At 40.7% G+C, this 24,237-nt stretch overlaps 3 protein-coding genes across 3 annotated transcripts; all 3 read left to right on the plus strand.

The window, feature by feature from the left end:
• The first annotated feature begins 2,159 nt into the window (after window positions 1–2,159).
• On the plus strand, window positions 2,160–6,299 carry LOC102783062 (cyclic nucleotide-gated cation channel-like). Its single transcript, XM_006781891.3, has 10 exons — window positions 2,160–2,248; window positions 2,513–2,623; window positions 2,727–2,918; window positions 2,991–3,101; window positions 3,275–3,381; window positions 3,539–4,026; window positions 4,118–4,396; window positions 4,495–4,593; window positions 5,439–5,816; window positions 5,939–6,299. Exons 1-10 carry the CDS (start codon window positions 2,160–2,162, stop codon window positions 6,122–6,124), a joined length of 2,040 nt encoding a protein of 679 aa, XP_006781954.2. The 3' UTR covers window positions 6,125–6,299.
• A 1,741-nt stretch (window positions 6,300–8,040) lies between these two features.
• On the plus strand, window positions 8,041–12,707 carry LOC118454530 (calnexin-like). Its single transcript, XM_087852651.1, has 5 exons — window positions 8,041–8,077; window positions 11,313–11,386; window positions 11,869–11,988; window positions 12,085–12,184; window positions 12,625–12,707. Exons 2-5 carry the CDS (start codon window positions 11,315–11,317, stop codon window positions 12,705–12,707), a joined length of 375 nt encoding a protein of 124 aa, XP_087708777.1. The 5' UTR covers window positions 8,041–8,077; window positions 11,313–11,314.
• Window positions 12,708–16,480: 3,773 nt separating this feature from the next.
• Window positions 16,481–23,411, plus strand: fgl1 (fibrinogen-like 1). The gene is made up of 7 exons (XM_006781890.3): window positions 16,481–16,683; window positions 17,596–17,761; window positions 17,896–18,055; window positions 18,132–18,220; window positions 19,021–19,109; window positions 22,059–22,246; window positions 22,358–23,411. Exons 1-7 carry the CDS (start codon window positions 16,627–16,629, stop codon window positions 22,593–22,595), a joined length of 987 nt encoding a protein of 328 aa, XP_006781953.1. The 5' UTR covers window positions 16,481–16,626; the 3' UTR covers window positions 22,596–23,411.
• The last annotated feature ends 826 nt before the right edge of the window (window positions 23,412–24,237 follow it).

Here is a 24,237-nt window from a genome sequence, read left to right on the forward strand (position 1 = left end):
AACACAACAACCATTTACTCTCTAATGAGGTCATAGTCATCAATCCATTCATCCATTCTGCTTATCCTTATCAGGATCACGGGGAGGCTCCTGAAGCTCATATATTAACCAATATTGAAAGCACAAAACCAAAAAGGAACAGCAACCTAACACAAAGGCCAGATTGCTGCTTTACGAGGGTAAAGGAGCAGAAAGAGCCGAGGCAGAAGCCACTATACTACATCTATCGTCAGGGGGCGGGTCCTAGGACTCAAAAACACAAATCACAGCCAAATGTATGCACAGACAAGCAAACAATAGCAGTGCTAGCGATCCATAACCTTGTTTTAACTAACTAATTTTACATACAGCCTGCTTTGAGCTTAAGTGGGCCAGACCAGTGAAAATCCCCTTTCTGTCAGTGTGAAGACTTTTAGCTAAACACTTAATCCCTGAGATGTCTTAATATTGTTATTGTACATGTACAAGAATTAGTAAATAGAATAAAATTGTAGGTTATTATGTGGCAGGCAGTGGAAAAACTGTAACTTTTTCCATTGAATTGTTTATCTATCTATTTGGTGTAGTGTGAAAGTCTTTGTCAACAGGAAATCTGTCAAATTTATGAAAAAACAGTTTAAAGTTCAAAATCCATGCACTCCTTCACATTTTCCAAAGCCTTTGAGCTGCCCAGGTTGGAATTCTTTGCTGAGCTGATTCTGATCCCCGGGAGTTATGTTTGATGCATGCCCCTGACTTAGAGTGTTAAATACAAGTTCAGAGTTATCTGAAGCAAAAAGGAGCTAAGCTGTGATTTAGAGACAAAGCATTATGTTAAAATGTGTTAAGACACTGATGGGAACCGACATTATATTTGATTTGCTATTTTGCGAAAATGACAGGCAGAATCCATCAAGGGTTTAAGTGATGTTTTCAGTGGAGGCAGTGTGCACAGTAGCATGACCTAACATGGGTGGAATGCAGGTAGCGTTAACTTTATTGAATATACAGCAAGGTGACTATCTCCAGGCTTAAAATGAGCAGGAGCTGTTTTTGTGAAACAAAGGCTTAAACATTTGCAGCTGTCCTGCAATATAAGAGGGAAAACTGGAACAGGTCAGTTGAGCTTCTGACAGGTTGTTAATGTGTCTGCAGTGCGGTGTATTTGTCATCACTGCAGCAGGGATAGCTGCTATCATGACTGAGAGGTAGCTGCTTCACTTTCTAAATGTGTGCTGGTAATAACTGAGCCAATTACACGTGACAATCGATCCCAGAAATGACTTTTACCCTGAAAGGCACTCGTGTTTTCTGTCATTTTGAACAGACATGTCAACATCCCGTCACAACCAATCAAAACACATGGTGAAAACACATTTTTGGATAGATGGGTATATTTTTGTGTTGTTTTGTAATCCATCTGAACAGAGCTGAAATAGTGCAGGTGCACTCATAAAAATCTCTCTTAGTAATCAGCAGAATACACACACACATGCACAAAGACACATTTCCAGATCAGAGGCCACTTCAAACGAGATTCTTGAATTCAGATGAGCATGCTGGTGAAAAGAAACACACACATATATGCACGTACACACACAATTTGCAATTTAAACGATGCTTCCCCCCCCCCCCCCGAGTACCACGTGATCGTTCCTTTTATCGGTTACATTTGTTCATTCCATCCACCGTGCTATGTGTGTATTGCACTAGAGTCTGTTCATCGTGTCTTATAGCCTGTAAAAGACGTTGAGTTTTGTTTTGTGTTTTTAGAAAGAAATAATACTTTGGCGAGATGCACAGGATCTGAGCTGATGGACTGACCGCCTGAACGCTGGAGCATCAGAACAGTTACCAGGTTTGCTGAATGGATCACTTTTGCATTTCTGTCTCTCCCTCTTATAATCTGTTGTCATAACTACTGTACAGCTTGTTGCTATGTCATCTGGTTTCTGTGGTGATGCTCGACAAAGGATGACCTCGTACTAGATGACCTTCCATATAAGTGCGATATGTGGGTGTGAGTGTGCACGCATGAGTGTGTGTTCTGACACATATTCTGACGGTGCTTGGGATCTTGGGTTGGGTACAGCCGACCTGGCTCCATGTGTGTGTTTTGTTGTGTTGTTCTGTGTTCAAAATGAAAATGACTTGAGTGTTGCTGTGTTTGCGTCTGTAGGATGACGGGTCTGGTCCAGGATTCTCACAGGCTGTCTGTAAAAACATGGACAGAGGAGGAGAGTGACCGAGCTGAGAGCACACTTAGCAGGTACACACACACACACACACACACACACACACACACACACACACACACACACCGATGATTCTGTACAGGTATTGTTACAGTTTAGTTGATGCTTAAATCCGTATTCTTCCTCATGGCCAGCAGGGGGCGACAACCGTGATAGCAAAATTAGTCTAAGTGGACAGAAGAATAATCACTAGTTTCAAGTTGTTGAAAGCTCTACACACTGTTTGCTGAGTTACATGGTTTGTGTGTTATGTGTTTTGTATGTGCATGAATACACAGAGGTCAGTCAATATGTGACGACACTTCTTCAGAGCTACAGCAAATGGCAGCCATTGACAGGAGAGATGCTGGTTCCCAGAATTCCTTTCGGGCCCGAGGGGCTCTTTCCAGGTATGATAGCTGATTTTCAGATAATAATGGAGTAAAACAGTACAAGAGTGAATGTTTTAGCTGGATACAACCACAATAACATTTTCTGCCTGTTTGTCTTCAGGATAGTCAGTATGGTGATGACCCTGAGAGAATGGGCGCAGAAAAGTTTGGCTGAGGAGACGGAGCGACCGGATTCTTTCCTGGAGCGGTTCAGAGGCCCCGCTAACATGGACATACAGGCGCCGCCCAGCAGGTTCAGCCACAGCCGTACCGGCTCAGAGGCAGATCACGAAATCAGACGCTCCAGACGCACGTGAGGAAACAACAGCTAACATGCAAACAGTGTGAAACTTCAGTTGATGCTTACTGTGGTTCTCTCTGTCAGGAGAAAAAAGTGTAATATTGTGGTCTTATCTCCATCTGATGACACGTACTATTACTGGCTGATGGTGATTGGTGCTGCAGCCTTTTACAACTGGACCCTGCTAGTTGTCAGGTAGGGAGCTGACATTGACATAGCTTCCGCTAATACAAACGGTCAAACTCCCTCTCAGAAGCAGATTCCTGTTTGTGTTATTACTCTTACTAACACGTCTCTGGGGCAATGACACGTGTCTGGAAATGCAGATTGATATCATTTTTGTCACTTTGGTGTTTGTATTTCTTTAGGGCTTGTTTCGATGAACTCCAGATGAGAAACGTGCTCATCTGGCAAGTGCTGGACTACACCTGTGATGGAGTCTATATCCTGGATATTGCTGTTCGGCTTCACACAGGTACTCTGATAAGTTTCCATCATGAAACAGACAAGAAACTACTGAACATGAAATATTATGACACTGACCTCTTTTTTGTTCCTGATGGAATCTTAACTCAGGTTTCTAAAAATCCCAGAAGTGGGACATTGTATTTACATTTATTATGTACATCAAGGTTTCTTGGATCAAGGCTTGATGATCAAAGATGTGCGCCGTCTGAGAGAAACCTACATTCGAACGTTGCAGTGTCAGTTTGACATCTGCTCCATTCTTCCAACTGACCTCTTGTACCTGATTGTTGGAATCGGCTACACTCCGCTTCTTCGATTCAACAGACTGCTGCGCCTGCCCCGTCTCTTTGAGTTCTTTGAGCGTACAGAAACACGAACGGGCTACCCCAATGCTTTCCGCATCTGCAAACTGATTCTGTACATCCTGGTCATAATCCATTGGAATGCCTGCGGATACTACTGCTTCTCCAAAATCCTGGGACTGGGCTCTGACTCATGGGTTTATCCCAATGCGTCTGACCCTGAGTTCGGCACCTTGTCACGAAGTTATATATACTGCCTATACTGGTCGACCATGACGCTGACCACTATAGGAGAAACTCCTCCACCCGTCAGAGATGAAGAATATCTGTTCCTGATATTTGACTTTCTGGTAGGTTTATAGCTTACTCAAACCCTATACAAAAGGTGTATACTAGTTTTTCCAGTCTGCTAAAACAATTACTACTGGTATTTCTCTCCAGGTTGGTGTTCTTATATTTGCCTCCATTGTGGGTAATGTTGGATCCATGATTTCTAATATGAATGCAACAAGAGCAACCTTTCAAACACGTGTAGATGGACTCAAACACTACATGCACTTCAGACATGTCAGCAAGGTGCTGGAGCAGCGTGTCATCCGCTGGTTTGACTACCTTTGGACCAATCAGAAGACAATTGATGAACAAGAAGTCCTCAAGAGTCTGCCTAATAAACTGAGAGCTGAGATAGCTATCAATGTTCACCTGGACACACTTAAGAAGGTAAAGACCCATGTCTTACCCTTTTACCTCACTTGGCAAAACTAGTCAAACAATCTGAAGTCCCTAAATGTTGCTTTTGTGTCTGTTTTTGGACCCAGGTGCGTATCTTCCAGGACTGTGAGGCAGGCCTCCTTGTAGAATTGGTGTTAAAACTCCGACCGCAAGTTTTCAGTCCTGGAGACTACATCTGTAGAAAGGTATCACGTTTACTGGTTTACCTAACTGTATATATACAATAGATACAAGGGCTGTCCAACGTCATTGTCCAACAATTCTGCTAAAATTTACGAAGCACATACACAAAAATAAATTCATTAAATCTTTCTTCGACTTTCTTACGCCTTCTCCTAAACTGTTTGGTGGCTGGACCTCTGAAGCAGATGAGACTTCCCTCAAATTCCTTGATGTGGTGCTCTGGATGTGGTGGGGCTGTCCTGGTTGACATGCCTTTGGAAGTTTGCGTGCCTTTGGATTAAAGAAATGGGGGCTGGTTTCCCGTCAACTTCACTTGGATCCCAGCCTCCCTAGCAAGGTCTATGCCAGGGTGCTGGACAGGGAAGCCCACTTTTTAGTCAAACCTCAAATCCAGAAGCAACAATGTGGTTTTCTTTCTGGTTGTTAAATCCTGGACGAGTGCTTTTCCCTCATAGATATTTGAGGGTGCATCAGAGTTTGCCTAGCCAGTCTAGATGCGTTTGTGGTCTTGGAGAAGGCATTCAACCATGAACCAGTGTCCTGAGGAGGATGTCTGGAAGTAAGGGGGATAGGACCTGTTGTTACAAGCTATTGAATCAAACACAGAATTTGCTTGTGCATTTATACATCCAGGGCTGTACATGCATGTGCATTCTTCCATCCCCCCCCCCCCCCCCCCCCCCCCCAAAAAAAAAGCCAGAAACTTCGTAGGCACCTTTACTTCTTGGTAGGTGAAGCTAGTAACATAGCAATACCCGGTTATCAAGACAGTTGTCATAATTCTCTTTGTACAGTGTTGCTGTTAAAAATGCTAATGTATATTTTTTGTCTGTCTTTTTTATCCAAGGGAGATGTGGGTAAAGAGATGTACATAATTAAAGAGGGCCGCCTGGCAGTGGTTGGGGAGGATGGCGTCACACAGTTAGCTGTTCTGACCGCAGGAAGTTGCTTTGGAGAAATCAGCATCCTAAACATCAGTGGCAGCAAGATGGGGAATAGACGCACGGCTAATATTAGGAGCCTGGGATATTCTGACCTGTTCTGCCTTTCCAAACAAGACCTGATGGAGGCGCTACAGGAGTTTCCCCATGCCAGGGCACAGCTGGAGCAGAGGGGGCGGGACATCCTGATGAAGGAGGGACTTCTGGAGGAAGTGAATGTGTCTGCAGGGGAGGAGTTGGAGGCGAAGGTGGAGAGGCTAGAAACCAGTCTTGATCGGTTGCAGGTCAGTACTTTTATGCTGAATATTGTAGCTGGTGGTCTTGTTTCTCATAACACAGTTTCTTGCATTATGGCTCTTTGTTTTTGAAAAATTAGAATGACTAATAACATTGATGTTACTTTCAGACGTGTTTGGCCCGTCTGCAGAGTGAATTCAACTCATCCCAGCTTCGACTGAAACAGCGAATAACGGCCCTGGAAAGCAACATCCCCACAGCAGCAACTGGCAGCGGCTTCCTGTCAGATGCTGACGGCAATGAGAGTATTTCTGGCGGTGACAGTGTGCGAAGTGAAATTACCTTCCGATTTTAAATAATGTCTTAAATTAGTTTTCCTAAAATATTTAGGATAATTTCTTCTTAGAAGTTTCTTTTAGTTTGAAGCGTTCTTAATACCACTGAACAGTTGCTCACACCTTTATGATTAAATATATAAATAAAATTGCAAGTATACAGTAGATTAATGCAATAAATAAACAATGCTTGAGAGAGAGGGAACCTAAAGAAGAAAAATACAGCTGACTTATGTCCTAATTATGTCTTAATCTACTATTTGGCATGCATTAAAGGTACAGTATGTAAAATCTCACCACTACATGTCAGCAGATTGCAGTCAACTAAATCCTATTTTCTTACCCCTCGCATTTCAACTACACAAAGGCCCTTTCACATAGGATACGGCATGCGCTGCACTGACTGCTAGCTCGAGTGAATGCATGTAAAGTTGTGTCAAAAAGTTTACCAAACTCGGATATGAACAGAATGTTTTCCTTCATCATGTGGCTGAACTTTGAGCAGCTGAATTGTCTTTGATGTGCATCTAACATCACAGAACTTGAACACTTTGTAACGTAACTCTCTTACGATGTGAGAATGTAATCAAATTGTTTATCAGAGGGAAAGTGGGATTTTTAGGACACTTAAGCCTCACATTAGCTGGTATAATGTTAATTTATGTTTTGTTGTTGTTGCATTTTTTAGTGGCTTTTTGTTAGCTGTCTGAAAACAGCAGGTTTGCATGCCTAACCTGCTGACACTAGCTAACTCTGACAGTAATGAAAATGTTTAAGCCCTAAATTCATTTAAGGACATGAGGCTTGAGGCAAGGAGGAAGAAAATGAGGTGCAAATGAGGAAGGAGAGTGGGCAAGGGTGTAGGAGGCGAATGGAGGCATAATGGCATAATGAGAATGAGAACCATCTTGCCACTGATTTTTAGCCACATACATAAAAGACGATTACAGCGATGTCCACTTTGGCCACTGTATTTAAGATTTGTGTGACAAAAAGGCAGCTTCCACAAAGACACTTTGTATTTTTCATGGATTAATTATGAGTTTATGAGAATGGACCAGTTTGTTGGTAGACTTAATTCAGCTATAAGTACAATAGTATTTTTATGTTAAATAACTTAAAAAAAATACTTACTATACCATCAAATCATCTTAAACTTAATCACATAAGTGTGAAGGTTTTTCTGGTCATGTGGTCGGTTTGGTTTGTCTTTGTTAGTATGCCTGTTAGCAGGATTTTTCCCATGGAGCTTTTATCAGTGGTGGGCCTTGCTCCAACTTAGAAATGATTAACTTAATCATCTGAAAAAAATCCTCTTCTTCTCAAGAAACAATAATACATTTGGATCAGATATCCTGGGGATTCAGTTCATGGTGTGGAGGGACTTTCAGCCCTGTAAATGGTTTGAGACTGGGTCCCTCTTATCTACGTTATGCTATCATACAGTGTGCATTTTTAGTTTATGAGGACTCCTGCTGTTCAAAGTGCTCCACTGATCACATTTTCTGTCACAGCCCATTTCCTTTCATTTCATTTCATCCGCTCTAAGTAAAGAGATTAATACAGAGCACGTCTTTCATCCTTCTAAGTGATCACAGATAAAACAGCATGAGTCATTTTATTATTTTCAGTGTTTTTAGCATGCAGTTTAGTCTATTTCTCAGAAACTCTGAAAAAGTATGAACAATTTTGTTATTAAAACGGTATATTTTTAACACAAATACTGAACATTTATTAACAATAAATTACATCATTTGAATGCATTCTTTTATACTCTCTGTGTGTGTGTGTGTGTGTGTGTGTGTGTGTGTGTGTGTGCGTGCGCGCAAGTTAATAACGGTGTCATACCCATTATAACATGGTAACTGTATAACTGCAGTCATGTCAGCAACTGATTTTAGAGCAAAGTCCAACACTACATAGCTGTGAGATTTCAGGAAGTGAAACGGGGAAAAATCACTGTTGAAAAGCAGGTAAAAAAACCAATTTAAAACCAATTTATTTGCTTTGTTCTTTTATTTTTGCCCTTCATTGTTAATCTTTATCTCTCTTGTCTCTGTGTTTCTCTCTCGCTTGCATTTGACTTCATCTTCTTGTTTTCCTCTGCTTTATTTGCACTTTATCTTCCTGCCCCTGATCATTGTAGTCACAGAACAAATAAATAACGAATGATTATGATTGAAATCACATTTTTTCTTCCTTCAGAATCTTTGAACGTGGTCTTAACCAAGTATGTTTAGTGCATGCATGTGTATACATATAGACAGTATGAGTATTGCTGAAAATGTGTTAATACATAGTGTTTCAGACTCATGTCAAAAACTGTTCAGTTCAGTACAATTCACAGTTTTCTGTTGTGTTTTATTATTTATTAAGATTAAAAGACTGAAACACCCCATATTCAGATGATTTCTTATGGGACTAAAATTAAAGTCTTCCTCAATGAACACATCCATCCAAGGGTGATTAGGGATGAAGGACCAGAGCATCTCCAAAACTGTGACTCTTGTGGGGTGTTCACGGTCTGCAGTGGTCAGTATCTACCAAAACTGGGCCAAACAAGGAAAGACTGTGACCCAGTGACAGGATCATGCAAAGGCTGGCCCATGTGGTCCAATCCAACAGACGAGTTGCTGTAGCTCAAATTGCCAAAAATCGTGATCCTGGTTCTGGTATAAAGGTGTCAGAATGCACAGAGCGTCGTAGAGTATAGGGCTGCATAGCTGCAGACCAGTCAGGGTGCCCATGCTGACCCCGTCCACTACTGAAAGCGCCAACAATGAACATGAGAGCATCAGAACTGGACCATGGAGAATTGGAAGAAGGTGACCTGGCCTTCATTTGGATGGTTGAATTTGTTCGCAGCACTTACCTAAAGAAGGCAACCCAGCGTAGGCAGTGTGATGCTTTGGGCAATGTTCGGATGGGAAACTTTGGGTTCTGCCATCCATGTGGATGTTACTTTGACACGTACCATCTACACGCTTTCATGGAAACAGTACGCCCTCATGGCTGTGGCCACTATCACAAAGCAAAAATAGTTGAGGAATGGTTTGAGGAGCACTGTGTATTGACTTGGGCTCCATCTTTCCCAGTTTCAATCCAGTTTAATCATCTGTGGGATGTGCTGGTCAAACAAGAACGATTCATGGAGGCCCCACCTTGTATAACTTACAAGACTTCAAGGATCTGTTGCTTACATCTTGGTGCCAGATACCACAGCACACCTTCAATGGTCCATACCTCAACCGTTTAGGCCTGTTGTGGTAGCATAAGGGGAACCAACAGAAAATTAGACAGGTAGTCATACTGTTACATCAGAATATTTAAAAAGAAGGTGGGTGGGTGTGGGACAGCTCTGTGAACATACTGGGGACTATGCCAATTCTAAGGAATCATCTAGAATCATCTATACTTGAAGATGCCATTGCTGCCAAAAGTTGTTTTTAACTATAAGGTCTGTACTATATATAACAAATAGAATATTTTAATCTTTATTATGAACAAACTGATAAAGGACTACAAAATCTATTTGGCTCTGATTGTTGTGGATAGATTGATCAGAGAAAATGAACTGAATTAATTTTTAAAAAGTTTGAAGCATATGTTACGTCCCTCTGCAGCCTCTAATCTGCTCAGTGTGTTCAGCTGGTGCTAATTGACCACACCTAGTCAGGTGTGGATAAAGGCATACCTGAGGCAAGCTTCCTGGGGAGCTCACTTGTCTTTGCCTTGGTGGCACCAGCCATTTTAGCCGACCTGATGGTCCAGTTTAAGACAAAACCTCTGTTCACCTACACTCTGGTATTCGTCTCCTTTTTTATGTTGCGGCTTTGAGCCGGGTCGTAACATAAGTGGGGGCTCGTCCGGGATATTTGGACATTTTAGTGGAGATTGAATATCAGTTTTTTGTATTTGACTTTTAAGTGGGTGAGTGAAGGTGTTCACTGTGATTGAGCAACGTCCCTTTAGTCAGTGTGTTTCAGCTGGGTGGCTGTGCTGCCCTTCCAGTGAAGCACTCGTTTGTTGTTTTGCTTTGTTGTTTTTGGTGGCTATCCTGGGTGGGGGTACGCTTCGGAGTTTGGTAGGAGACTATATCTCTGGTCTGCTGCCTGCTCTCGAGTTCGCGTTTAAAGTTGCCTCGAGCCTGGTACACCACTGAAGACTAGGATAGGTAAAGTTAGGGTTTTGTTGTTTTTAGTGTTTTAGGCTGGGAGTTGCACATAGTAAATCAGTGGCACCAAACTTGGTAGGAGGTTTGAGACCATTCATGATTATGGTCTGTAGCTGAGGCAGGTAGGCTGTTTTTAAGTTGGCATAATGTGTACTGTGTGTGCATATGTCAGTGTTGATGGATGCTAATGAGGTCCTCATGAGGTGAGTGTTTTGTGCTGTGACCTTTAGTGTTGTGGGGAATATGGCGTTTTGTTGGATCACTTGTGAGTGTTGTTGGCCAGGTGATGGCAATAACACTGTGGGGTGCTGAACCACCCTTGATGTGATCATTGTGTGGCCATAGCTCTCCATTTTGTGGTTGGTCACTAGCATGCTTGCTTTACTGAACTTTGTGGATTAAGTAACTTGTTGTGGTATAGGGCCACTCATATGTGACCGTTTGTGTGGTGGAGACCACAGATCACTTGTGTGTGATTGTTTGTGGCTGGTTTCATTTTGTGTTGTAACAGGCTGAATAATCATTTTGGGTTTGTGACTGTTGTACTCCTTTGTGTTGGTCACATGTTACTTTTTGTGTGTTCAGTGTGGCAACTTCAGATCCTCATGTAGAGGCATCCATGCTTAAAGATGCTAACTTATTTTTGAGGGATCAAGGCTTCAGAGGGACTTTTAATAAATTTAGGGGTCCTAGAGGAACCCTTTTAAGGGAGGAGGTGTTACGTCCCTCTGCAGCCTCTAATCTGCTCAGTGTGTTCAGCTGGTGCTAATTGACCACACCTAGTCAGGTGTGGATAAAGGCATACCTGAGGCAAGCTTCCCGGGGAGCTCACTTGTCTTTGCCTTGGTGGCACCAGCCATTTTAGCCGACCTGATGTTCCATTTTAAGACAAAACCTCTGTTCACCTACACTCTGGTATTCGTCTCCTTTTTTATGTTGCGGCTTTGAGCCGGGTCGTAACACATATAAAAAAGAGTCTAAAGACATTCAGATCTCACTGCATGCGTGTGTGTACACCTGTACTTGTATTTTAGGGATGGACACCAGCTTTCTGGTGCTGTGCATGATGCTGGCAGCAGATGTGACAACAGCTTCTGCTACAGCAAACGTAAGAGTTTTACTGCATTTATTCTTTTTTTGTATTCACTAAAGATTGTATACAGTGTAATATTGTGAAAAAATGTTTTTTTTTACTATTATACTTTTTCTTATCTTATCTTTAAGGCATGCTTAAAGAAAACATAGAAATCTGCCACTATAGATGCGGGTTGATATAACAGACTAATAGTTTTGCTCTGCAGTCCATGCACCTAGATTACTTACACACCACCTAGTGGTCAAATGTAAAAATGCATGGCATAAAAATGAGTCAGTCATGTTTCCTGCTGATTTTATGACCCCGAATAATGGTCTTGGTCACATTTTCTTTTAAATCCAGTACTTTTGTTTGTTACTTGCCTTCTTCTAATTTTTTGGCATTTTACATTCATGTGATCATTTTACAAGCTGTTTTGATCTTTTATCTTTTATCCATCATTATATGCAGTTACTTTATTTATCTAATGACATATTTGTTTATGTGCGCTCTAGCCGAGCATCATAGAGACCCTCATTCTGGCCACTTTCCAGCGTCCCTGGCTCTGGGGTCTCTATGTCTTTGTTGTTGGACTCCCCATCATTCTCTTCATAAGCTTCATGTGGCCAGACAAGGTACATTATACTTAAGAGTGGTTTGGTCTTCCAGAGAAAAAACACGACAGCTCCAAAAAAACCAAATCTTTAACTGTGTGGTGTGCTTGCTTAAAGAGGTTTGGTCCCCCTGATCAACCATATTACTATAAGAAGAGTGATGAGGATCAATCAGATGACCTTGATCTCTTACCACCAAGGAAATCGATAGAAAAAGGTAATTTATTATTATTATTATTACATGAATGCAACAGAAGTAGTGTATTTCTACAACATGAAATTTAAGATATGTAATGAAGAAACAGGTAAAGCATTATCTGAGCTCTTGGGCAAAGATCTTGTGACATTAATTACAGTGTTTGGAAATAGCTAGCTTATATTTTCTTAAAATTAATTCAACAGCCCTTTAAGTTCCTTTACATCATATTAATTGGGCAAAATTATATATATAGATAGATATATATCTATCTGTCTCCTATTTGTTACTCTTTTTTTTATTGGAACAAGACAGTGATTATCGAATGTAGCTAGTTTATAACAATTTTTTTTTTTTTTTTTTTTTTTTTGACAAAGTCTAAGTAGGATTGTTGCTAAACCTGCGGCAGGCCATGGAAACTGTTGATGAAACTTTTTGTCTGCTTCTGTATGTGTATCTAGATTCATGCACCAGAGCAAGAACCTCAGAACAGGAAACCCAACAAACTCACAAGAACCTGCTGAGAAGAAAGACTAAGGAATGAATGGCATCCCCTTACTTAGGCAAACTAAAAAAAAATGAACATAACCAATGTATTCGTATTTAGTTGCACATATATGGGTCCTATCATCACCCCACAAAACTGCTCAGGAATTATACAGAGGAACACGAAAGCTAATCTAAGGTGTTGACACCCCCCCACATCACTACACCTGCAGGATATGCTGCAACAAGCTTGACACAGAGGCTGAAACCAACAGTTAACTGGACATAACATATGCCATGTGTTGGGGAATGACACATTACTGCAGTAACTAAGTACTTCTATATATCAGTTCCTCTCGCTTGCTGTGTACATAACTGGTTCCACCAAAAAGTATACCTGTTTTTGAAGCTATGAACTTGAGTCATAAAAACTAATAAAAATTTAAGATCACACAAGAGGATTTTTTTTTAATGTTCATCTTCAACAGTCTTTGCTTGATTCCTGTTTTGGCTGTTACAATTGAACTGTACACTGGCATTAGTGGAAATAATTGCGTTCTTGCTAGAAAATAAGTGAGAATAAATGTCAGTCTGTCCATTAGCTAGTTTAGCTTAGCACAAAGGCTAACTTCTCTATCCAAATGCTACAACATTTTCTAAGAAACATATTTAAGATTACTACCTGTTATGAAGTTTACTTTTACTTGTGAGTAAAAAATGAGAACATCTGTTTGTCACAACAGCTGTACAGGTTCTCAGTTGATATCGTGCACACATTGCTTGAGAGTTGCTTGTGATACAGCCACCAGTAATGAGGGAAAAATCTATTCTCCAGTAAGAAGCTGAGTGTTTCTTTGCTGTCACTAGGTGAAATCAGATGCAAGAGTGTGCTACATCCAAGGCCTGTTTATGATTGCCTTGGCCACTAGCTGATTGCTGTGGTTGCCTGTAGTTTGCATGGAAGATACAAACTCTTCTGCAAACACTTGCTAACGACTATTTGAGTAGAAACATTATAGGATAAACTGGAAATGGTGAACATTCACCCTCAAAGTAAAAGTTGCACTTCATTGCTACAGCAACACATTTCAAAAAGTGTAATGTTTTCATTGAAGGCTAATGTTCTCTTCTGGTTTTGTGTTTTATTACCACCTGGAGTGTAGTTGGACAGTTTTTACAGATGAGCTGGTGTGTTCTCTGTAAAGTACAGGCGACCGCGGCAATCTGCAAGCAACCAAAGCAAAAAAAATGTTTTTTTGCCAACTGGTCAGGCAATACACATTTTTCTGTAGTAACCAGTGGTTGCCAAGCAGTCAGTGACCAGTCTCTAGGACTGCGTGACTGGGCTTTACCAGCCAACTTTCACAGCGACTACCAGCAACTTTTAGCAATCACTTGCTATTCTGTGATTGGTTCCCATCCCTGTGTGACTGGTGATTTATTTAGTTGATCCTGCATTTTCAAAAATAGTGGACAAATTAACATCACATGGTTAGTTGTCACATGACCACTCACGCTAAACTAAGCTAACCTGCTACTCCAGCTACAGTGGGGCAAAAAAGTATTTAGTCAGCCACCGATTGTGCAAGTTCCCCCACTTAAAATGATGACAGAGGTCAGTAATTTGCACCAGAGGTACACTTCAACTGTGAGAGACAGAATGTGAAAAAAAAAAAAAAAATCCATGAATTCACATGGTAGGATTTGTAAAGAATTTATTCGTAAATCAGGGTGGAAAATAAGTATTTGGTCAATAACAAAAATACAACTCAATACTTTGTAACATAACCTTTGTTGGCAATAACAGAGGTCAAACGTTTACTATAGGTCTTTACCAGGTTTGCACACACAGTAGCTGGTATTTTGGCCCATTCCTCCATGCAGATCTTCTCAAGAGCAGTGATGTTTTGGGGCTGTCGCCGAGCAACACGGACTTTCAACTCCCGCCACAGATTTTCTATGGGGTTGAGGTCTGGAGACTGGCTAGGCCACTCCAGGACTTTCAAATGCTTCTTACGGAGCCACTCCTTTGTTGCCCGGGCGGTGTGTTTTGGATCATTGTCATGTTGGAAGACCCAGCCTCGTTTCATCTTCAAAGTTCTCACTGATGGAAGGAGGTTTTGGCTCAAAATCTCACGATACTTGGCCCCATTCATTCTGTCCTTAACACGGATCAGTCGTCCTGTCCCCTTGGCAGAAAAACAGCCCCATAGCATGATGTTTCCACCCCCATGCTTCACAGTAGGTATGGTGTTCTTGGGATGCAACTCAGTATTCTTCTTCCTCCAAACACGACGAGTTGAGTTTATACCAAAAAGTTCTACTTTGGTTTCATCTGACCACATGACATTCTCCCAATCCTCTGCTGTATCATCCATGTGCTCTCTGGCAAACTTCAGACGGGCCTGGACATGCACTGGCTTCAGCAGCGGAACACGTCTGGCACTGCGGGATTTGATTCCCTGCCGTTGTAGTGTGTTACTGATGGTGACCTTTGTTACTTTGGTCCCAGCTCTCTGCAGGTCATTCACCAGGTCCCCCCGTGTGGTTCTGGGATCTTTGCTTACCGTTCTCATGATCATTTTGACCCCACGGGATGAGATCTTGCGTGGAGCCCCAGATCGAGGGAGACTATCAGTGGTCTTGTATGTCTTCCATTTTCTGATGATTGCTCCCACAGTTGATTTTTTCACACCAAGCTGCTTGCCTATTGTAGATTCACTCTTCCCAGTCTGGTGCAGGTCTACAATTCTTTTCCTGGTGTCCTTCGAAAGCTCTTTGGTCTTGGCCATGGCGGAGTTTGGAGTCTGACTGGTTGAGGCTGTGGACAGGTGTCTTTTATACAGATGATGAGGTCAAACAGGTGCCATTCATACAGGTAACGAGTGGGGGACAGAAAAGCTTTTTACAGAAGACGTTACAGGTCTGTGAGAGCCAGGGATTTTCCTTGTTTGAGGTGACCAAATACTTATTTTCCACCCTGATTTACGAATAAATTCTTTACAAATCCTACCATGTGAATTCATGGATTTTTTTTTCACATTCTGTCTCTCACAGTTGAAGTGTACCTCTGGTGCAAATTACTGACCTCTGTCATCATTTTAAGTGGGGGAACTTGCACAATCGGTGGCTGACTAAATACTTTTTTGCCCCACTGTATATATTTAGTATACAGATGTGAGAGTGGTGGCAAGTACCTTGTTTAACTTTACTGAAGAAAAAGGCATATTTACACAATGTATGCCTGCTGTGACAGCCAACACTACTATATACTATACTATTACATCCTCCTACAGCATCACTGTCTAAAGCTGTCATTGTTTGGTTATTAAAGCTTTCAACCAACAGAAAACTTGCCACCTCTTCCCTTGAAATGAAATCACTAAAAGCCACTTAATACAGTCGAGTCTCTTTGTAATCCTTTGAGATAAAATATCTTCTGCTCTTCCTGCTCCTGTTAGAGTTGACCTTCAGTGGCATTTAGCTGCTGGCAACATCTATTTAAAATGACACAACACTCGCTCATCAACAAAATGACTACTTGACTCTTTAATGACACTGACAAAGAATGCAATACAGATCAGTGATAAGTGGTGGATGGATCTGCAGACTATCATCAAATGCACATTTTTGAAAAGGAATAACTTCAAATAACCTTCTGTTAAAATTGTTTGAAAAAGTCTGTTCTCTTATTTTATGGTGTTTTCCTGAAACCGTGGCTGGATTTTGGGAAGCGGACATCTGTTCTGGATATTTGCTGCATATTTCTTCACTGTAGAGAATCAGGTATTTGGTCAAGTTCTTCTTGTTCTTCTTGGCCACAATCGTGGTTTTGTTCCAGCTGAGGGGAAGATCCAAATAGCAGCATTTGCTCAGGGGCAAAAATCAAAGAGATAAAACCAAACTGGAAAAAACGAAATACTTATTCATTTGCAACTTCTATCTTATTGGTCTTGTGATATCCAAACACGAAGAGGATGAGAGGCTCTCTGTTGCTGCTGCTCATACTGACAGCTTATATCCAGTCTCTGTGTGTAAGTACGTGGATCTGGCACGTTTCTTTTTACATAATTTACCAGGTAGGCTGATCATTTGAATTTAATTTTAAGTAGTATTTACTTCATTTTTTCCTAAACCACAGCAAATTTCAAATGAAGTTATTCTGCCTAATGTATGATGTTAGCTGTGTGTCGTATTGACCAATTAACAATGTAATCTACCATTTAAGCATATTTTGACAAATGATGAAATCAACTTAGCTACGTAACTTTGTCTTTTTTACCTATTTTAAATTGCAGGACATATACAAACTCAGAACAGTTCATATTTAAATATTTATGAAGATTCATTGTAGGATCAGATGAAAGTTGTACCACTCAGGAGGCAGAGTGGTTACCTACCAAGTGGAAATTTGATAGCTTGATCACTGGCTCTTCTGGTCTGCACAGGCAAGATACTTAACCCCGAATTGCCCGAGTATGTGTCAATGGTAGGCAGTGAGTGTTTAGGCAGGCAATAAAGAGTGGAAGACTGCTGTATAAGTACCAGGCCCAAATGATTCAGTTTGAATTGTACAACCTGATCTTGAATTTAACATAAGAATAAAAGTAAGTATTAAACAATGGCACTTTATGTGGCGTATCAGATTTCAAAATTATAGTTATTCAGCTTGTCAAAACTGCAAATGCACATAAACATTAACTGGATATGAAGCTTGGAGCAGAGGGTTAAATGTTGATTTGACTGGAAGCTGATGCTTATTTTTTTTTTATTAAAGAAAAGTTTTAGTGATGTGTTACAGGGTTGGATTCAGTTTTGTTGTATAATCTATGTTTCACTCTGTATATCAGCATAACATATGATATCTATCATATGTTATGTGTAGAGGAGGGAATGAGAATGATGATGATTCTTACAATTACAGCAGTACAATTATGTGTGTGTAGGCGTCAGACAGTTGCCGTGAGGAGGCGGCTCGTCTGCGGGAGCGGGAGAATCTTCTGAAGGGCCAACTTCAGAAACAAGAGCTCCTTCTGCACAGATTACAGCTCCTGAACCAGCCTCGCAACAACAAAGTCAGAGGTGACCAGAGCCAGGACAGACAGTATGCAGGTCAGGGCAACACCTTCAGGACTAGACTAAAAATATCTTCTTTGAAAATCTCCTGCCGCAGAATCACAAACCAGATAATGTGTTAAATACAAAATATGTGTCTACATATTTAAATTTGAGGGTGTATGCGTCAGATTGCTCCCAGGTCTTCAGCGCTGGCCACAAATCCAGTGGTTTATACAGAATCAAAACCAATGACAGCCCTTCTCCAGTTCAAGTGTACTGTGATATGAGCGACGGAGGTGGTTGGACCATCATACAGAGACGGATCAGCGGAGCTCGGACATTTAACAGGTGTGTCTTACATCTAACAGCAAGGGTAAAAAAATTTCATTATTTACATTTTAACAATTTTCTATTTGCCTACAAGGTCATGGGAAGAGTACAAGAATGGTTTTGGGGACATGGATGCAGAATTTTGGCTTGGAAATGACAACCTGCATTACATCACCGAACAAGGTATTAGCAATGTACTATATTATTGTTATTGTTTAAAGGTGCAGTAACTGATAGCATATATTATCAAGTGGAACACAATAATGGCAGAACATTGCTCTCTGCTCTTGTTCACTACGCAATGACTTGTGGGTAAAAGTCAGTGTCCTCTGGCATCAGTGGACTAGTTACAGGTTTTGGACATGTTTTGACGCAACAACGATAGTGTTATGGCCCCCACCATATTGTTATTATTAGTATTATGTTTTTATTTTATTTTATTTTTTTGAAGCCAGAAGCTATCAGCTAATGTTATCAAGCTTGGTTACCATGATGAATTCATAAACTCTAAAACTGAAATAGTGCAACACACAAACACAAATATCTGCTAATTAGTGCCAAGTAAGCAACATTAACAAAATACTAGAATTTCACTCACCAAAACTGATGCACAGACTTCCTGTTGCAATATGCAAAAACGTAACAAACACAGTTGGGTGGTTCAGGTCAGTGAATACTATTAGAGGAGGTGAGGTGCTAGCTACAGCTACATCTGACCGTCACAGTTTAGTAACACTAAATTCCCATAAACCAAATACAGCCTGTTGAGATGTGATTGGCCAATACTTGGACTATAGACAGACTACAAACATAAACCAGAAAGCTTTGAGTACAAAAACATTGAATGCATAAAATCACATGGTGCACAAAATAAGTTATTACTGCTTAAAAAACTGCTACAGATCCTTATTGTGTTTGCAGGGGTCAAGACTTTAAATTGCTTTTAAATTGTCATTTTTGTTATGTTCATGTGTTTGTTCCAGGGAATTATACTCTGAGAATCAACTTGGAAGATTTCGATGGTAACCAGCGCTACGCTGAGTACAAGAACTTCAGAGTCACGGATGAAAAGGTAACGATGCTAGGCGACCGCTAAACTAATAGATAGTAGACTTGACAGTCATTTAATGTGATTGTTTGTTGCTGGGGAAAATAATCTTGAATCTCATGCATGTCTCTGATCAGTGGCTGTCCTAGCCTGTTTGGCGCCCCGGGTGAACACTCCTTCTTCTTGGAGCAACTGTAGCCCACATTATTTCCTTAGGGATTAATAAAGTATTCTGATTCTGATTGTTTCAGGATGACCTGCCATTATCCAACAACCAGTGTTGGGGAGTAACGGAATACCGCCGTTATGTATTTAAAATACAAAATATGAGTAACTGTATTCCGTTACAGGTACCGTTTAAAAAGGTGGTATTTAGAATACAGTTACTTTGTTGAAATAAATGGGTTACACGGCAGTACTTTCCTGTTTCATATTGTGGCGGGTCAGGACTGTTTGGGTTTTGTTTGACAGCTACGTTAGCGTTGCGATTGCCATGGTTACAAGGTGACGCTCTCGCTCTGCGTGTTTCCTCGGTGAGAGAGCGCCTTTTTGTTGTTGTTGTGCTAAGCTAATAGGCAGAATGTAGCTTCATGGGCAGTGTAGTCCGTGCTGCAGGGAGAATGGACCTGTGAGCGCTAGGAGGGAGAAAAAGGCAAGTGGAAAAGTAAGAGCTGTCATTGAGCAAAAACGGGAGCTGGAAGCATGTAAATATAATAATAACCACTGCAGCCAAGAAGAGTGTCTGACAAGCCCAGCTGTAAGTAAGCTATTAAAACTCGACTGTACGCTGTGTTCGTGTTTTCATCCGAAACAATAAGTTCCGTTGGAGCAGCCTTTCAACGCCTCTCTCTGTCTCTTGCAAGCAGAGTTGACCCAGACAACAAAGTAAAGCTACGTGCCCAATAGAGGTCCCTTTACTACGTTAGGAGCTGCGGACCTTCAGTAATAGTAATAAATCACACAGCAATAGTACATTCATGTAGTTGTAAAATGCATGATAATATGTTAAGTAATCAAAAGTATTCAGAATACATTACTCTCATTGAGTAACGTAACAGAATACGTTACAGAATACATTTTAGGGCATGGATTCTGTATTCTGTAATGGAATACATTTTAAAAGTAACCTTCCCAGCACTGCCAATGACACATCTGCTTACCTGTATCTGTTGCTCGTTTCTCCTCCTCTTCTTTTCTATTTTTTTCTAAACTGAGCACCTGATGGTGAGGTGACCAAATACTTATTTTCCACCCTGATTTACGAATAAATTCTTTACAAATCCTACCATGTGAATTCATGGATTTTTTTTTCACATTCTGTCTCTCACAGTTGAAGTGTACCTCTGGTGCAAATTACTGACCTCTGTCATCATTTTAAGTGGGGGAACTTGCACAATCGGTGGCTGACTAAATACTTTTTTGCCCCACTGTATATATTTAGTATACAGATGTGAGAGTGGTGGCAAGTACCTTGTTTAACTTTACTGAAGAAAAAGGCATATTTACACAATGTATGCCTGCTGTGACAGCCAACACTACTATATACTATACTATTACATCCTCCTACAGCATCACTGTCTAAAGCTGTCATTGTTTGGTTATTAAAGCTTTCAATTTTCTTGTCCATCTTCCATTGGTTTTAATTTTGCACTCCAGTATGAACATAAATCCCCCAACTCGAGGATCGCCACAACATAACCTAACAGACCTACACCTTAGTTCACAGATCCACTTTGTGTAGGGTTTATTTCTGGGATTTCACACAACCCAGGATTCAAACCATGAATACATAATGGGCTTGGATTTACATCATTATGAATGAAGCAGCAGGGCCCCCTCCCCTTTCGACGGGTTGTGTGTGAGACTTTAAATCATCAAACTGTAAATTATACATTTTAAATTGTTATTGACCCCTTTACCCCTGGTCCTAAAGTGTATATTTCTTTTCTTACTCTTCTTATATTTATTGTTTGTTTACTTGCACTGTTGTAACTGGAGCCTCGTCTCTCTATATACTGGACTGTATGTAACGGAGATGACAATAAAGTTTACTTTGACTTCAGCAGCAAGCAGGCGCACCGAGGGCTCTCGCGCTCACTTTTCGTGTATAGAATTTCAAAAAAACATCGGTGCAAATTATAAGTCTGTATCATGATGTCTGGTGTTTTCGTGTTTGTTGTTTTGTTTTTATTTTGTTTTATTTTGCGAGTTGGTTATTAGATGCTGCTACAGCCAGCCAGAGAATCCCCCGCCGCCCCGCCCTCTCCTCCTCCCTGTGCCGCAAGCAGCAGGCGCACCTCGCAAACGTTGGGCGCCCTTACTCCCAGCAAATGGGCGATAGAAAAACGATTGGTGCCTATGCCATTCCCAATATGCGCTGGCTGATGTTGGAGCAGCATGAGTACGAGCAATTATTTATTTATTTATTTTTTGCCGATGCCCGTGATGCCGCCCCCCACCACGATGCCGCCCGGGGCAACCGCCCCTATCAAAAACCGCTACTGTCTCTGATATATCTTATATCTGGTTTTCTTCTCTCTATGAGATTGTACCATTTTTAAAGGCTTGATGCTAACTGAAAGAGACTGAACAGAAATATGAAGCTACAGTCAGCTGCTGGTTAGTTTATCATAGCATAAAGACTAAAATATGGGAATTGTAAAATAAGAGGGTTAAGTTTTCTCATTCTGAGTCGGTCTAATTGAATTTTATCCATCCAGCCATCAATTAACTTCTTATGTGTTGTTAAATGATGGCAGCAGCATGCTTGAAGTCCCACTCCCCAACAACACTTTCAAGTTCTTCCTGGTGGGTCCCCAGATATTCAAAGACCAGATGAAATATATGTAATCTCTCCAGGAGGTTCTGGGTCTTCCGCAGGGTTTCCCATCAGTTGGGTGACTTGTGTCATACTTCAGCTGTTATTTTAAACTTATAGCAGCTGACAGTCTCTTATTGTATCCTTCTCTTTAGGATCACTATCGCCTTAGCTTTGGAGTCTATGTAGGTACAGCTGGAGATGCTCTTTCTGGAACCTATCAGGTTGGGGTTTCAGACTGGGCCAGCCACCAAGGCATTAAATTTAGCACCTATGACCAGGACAACGATAACTACAAGGGAAACTGTGCCGAAGAAGACAAAGGAGGCTGGTGGTTCAACAAGTATGGGGTTTGCCCATTCATCAAAAGATTTGCAAAGATGGAAAAGTATTTATCAGTCATCCATTATCATAAAAAATAACAAAAGGATATTTGTTTTTTCACACTCCACAGGTGTCACTCAGCCCATCTCAATGGCAGATACTATCCCAGTGGGTACTACAACTCTGTAACAGATGATGGTGTAGTTTGGTACACTTGGAGAGGATGGTGGTACTCTCTGAAAACCAGCATCATGAAGCTGAGACCCACTGCCTTCGAAATTGATCCCATTGATGACCCCAATGTGGTTCATCGCAGCCCCAATTCACAGGCCGAAGAAGATCTCAAATCAATTGTGGGCAGAAACTAATTAGAAAACAGTACTTTTACAGTAATACTGTAAACATTTTTTCCTGTTTTATTGGACTATATCTTAATGGTAAATGGCAAGTAGAGAAGTAAAAAGTGGATTAACTCGAATTCATTATTTTTCCTATACCGGTATTGGGAATATAAAAATAAACAACCCTTCTTAGCTTATCTTAGTAGGAGATGCTTATGAAATGCCTGTTTTATAGCTCCATGTTACAAGAGGAAGTAGAATGCACACACAGCTATCTGTTTTGGTGGAGAAAAGGGGAATCTGATGTCAGTGTGTGTGCCAGACACAGGCGCAAACATTGAAGTGAAAGGAGCCATTATCATGTCACTGAAAATAGTTGTAAGAGGAGTTGATGTTGTCATAAAGTCATACAGACAGAGAAGATAGACAACATAGCACTGAAGCCAATGCTATTTCTTTGGCACACACAAACAGTCTGCCCCAGGGCAGCTGTGGCTACAACTGTAGCTGCCTCCACCAGTGTGTGAATGTGAGAGTGAATGAATAGTGGAATTGTACAGCACTTTGAGGGCCCCGAAAAGCGCTATATAAATGCAATCCATTATTATTATTATTATTATTATTATTATTATTATTATTATTATAAATAGAGGCTTAAAAATACTATGCATGGACTGTTATCGACTTACAGGCTGTGGACACACTGTCAACTCCATATTCCTCTTATTTGAATTATAACCATGATTCCAGAAATAAAACTTGCAAGTCCTCCCTGTTATTTCATAATGCTGAATTAACTAATTGTGTTGTTCTAATGCTGTTGTATTTGTTTCTATTCTTTTATTAAAAACGTTAAATATCAAATTTCTTGTGACACCTTTATTTGAATTCTGACATTTTGTGAGCACATTTTTCTACTCCACATGCCAAATCACTGTCACTCAAAGGTGGAATTTAACCGTATCCACAACTTTTTGCACTCTTTATTTTGTACCGTTTATGGCTTACTATTTCTAAAACATCATAGACATGGCTGTTGGAAAATAATAGACTCCCACATGACTTTGTACAGGACTGCTTGCCTACATATTGTGACGAGTAAATGTATGAATCAATGTATGTTAATGTTTAATTTTTCGTCTAGGTCAGGCTGGACTGAACGCCATCGACCAAACAGCAAGGCTTATATGTAATCTGAAGAAGGATACTGACAATAAAAGAAAGCCACCCAGTTTACTTGACTGACAATGAATCCATGAACTGACAACTGTGCATTATCTCTGGATTGCTGGATTTTTCAAAGGAGGATGGCTTATTTTATTTTTATAAAGTCTTATGGAGTTAATAATGGCCTAACTACAAATTTACGCCAATCATTACTAGTGCGGCAATTATGAGAAAATGCAAGCCTGTGATTATCATTATAGAAAGTAGGGATGAGGGCAACAGGAAATAGGAATGCAGAATAAATATGTGTGAAATCTAAATTATCATTGCGTAAATACACAGTATCGCCTTTGTTTAAGCCAGTATCTGTAAAATAAAAAAAAATCTACGCAATCATAAGCCAACTATTATCCTCTATCTGGCGGTGTGCTTAATTAGCATAACCAACTTTCCCGATGGGCGGTGCTTTCCCTGCTACAGATAGGTTCAAGCGAAAGCCCCG

Source organism: Neolamprologus brichardi, chromosome 2, assembly GCF_056152115.1.
Source record: "Neolamprologus brichardi isolate AB-2024 chromosome 2, ASM5615211v1, whole genome shotgun sequence".
Classification (NCBI taxonomy): domain Eukaryota; kingdom Metazoa; phylum Chordata; class Actinopteri; order Cichliformes; family Cichlidae; genus Neolamprologus; species Neolamprologus brichardi.

Excerpts from the sequence above, each read along its gene's own strand:
- LOC102783062 (XM_006781891.3), top strand. The coding sequence starts at position 2,160 with ATGACGGGTCTGGTCCAGGATTCTCACAGGCTGTCTGTAAAAACATGG. Across the intron at positions 2,919-2,990 it reads ATCAGACGCTCCAGACGCAC|GAGAAAAAAGTGTAATATTG; the intron begins GTGAGGAAACAA and ends TCTCTCTGTCAG. Across the intron at positions 4,594-5,438 it reads GAGACTACATCTGTAGAAAG|GGAGATGTGGGTAAAGAGAT; the intron begins GTATCACGTTTA and ends TTTTTATCCAAG.
- LOC118454530 (XM_087852651.1), top strand. The coding sequence starts at position 11,315 with ATGGACACCAGCTTTCTGGTGCTGTGCATGATGCTGGCAGCAGATGTG. Across the intron at positions 11,387-11,868 it reads CAGCTTCTGCTACAGCAAAC|CCGAGCATCATAGAGACCCT; the intron begins GTAAGAGTTTTA and ends TGTGCGCTCTAG. Across the intron at positions 12,185-12,624 it reads AAGGAAATCGATAGAAAAAG|ATTCATGCACCAGAGCAAGA; the intron begins GTAATTTATTAT and ends ATGTGTATCTAG.
- fgl1 (XM_006781890.3), top strand. The coding sequence starts at position 16,627 with ATGAGAGGCTCTCTGTTGCTGCTGCTCATACTGACAGCTTATATCCAG. Across the intron at positions 16,684-17,595 it reads CTTATATCCAGTCTCTGTGT|GCGTCAGACAGTTGCCGTGA; the intron begins GTAAGTACGTGG and ends ATGTGTGTGTAG. Across the intron at positions 22,247-22,357 it reads GGAGGCTGGTGGTTCAACAA|GTGTCACTCAGCCCATCTCA; the intron begins GTATGGGGTTTG and ends CACACTCCACAG.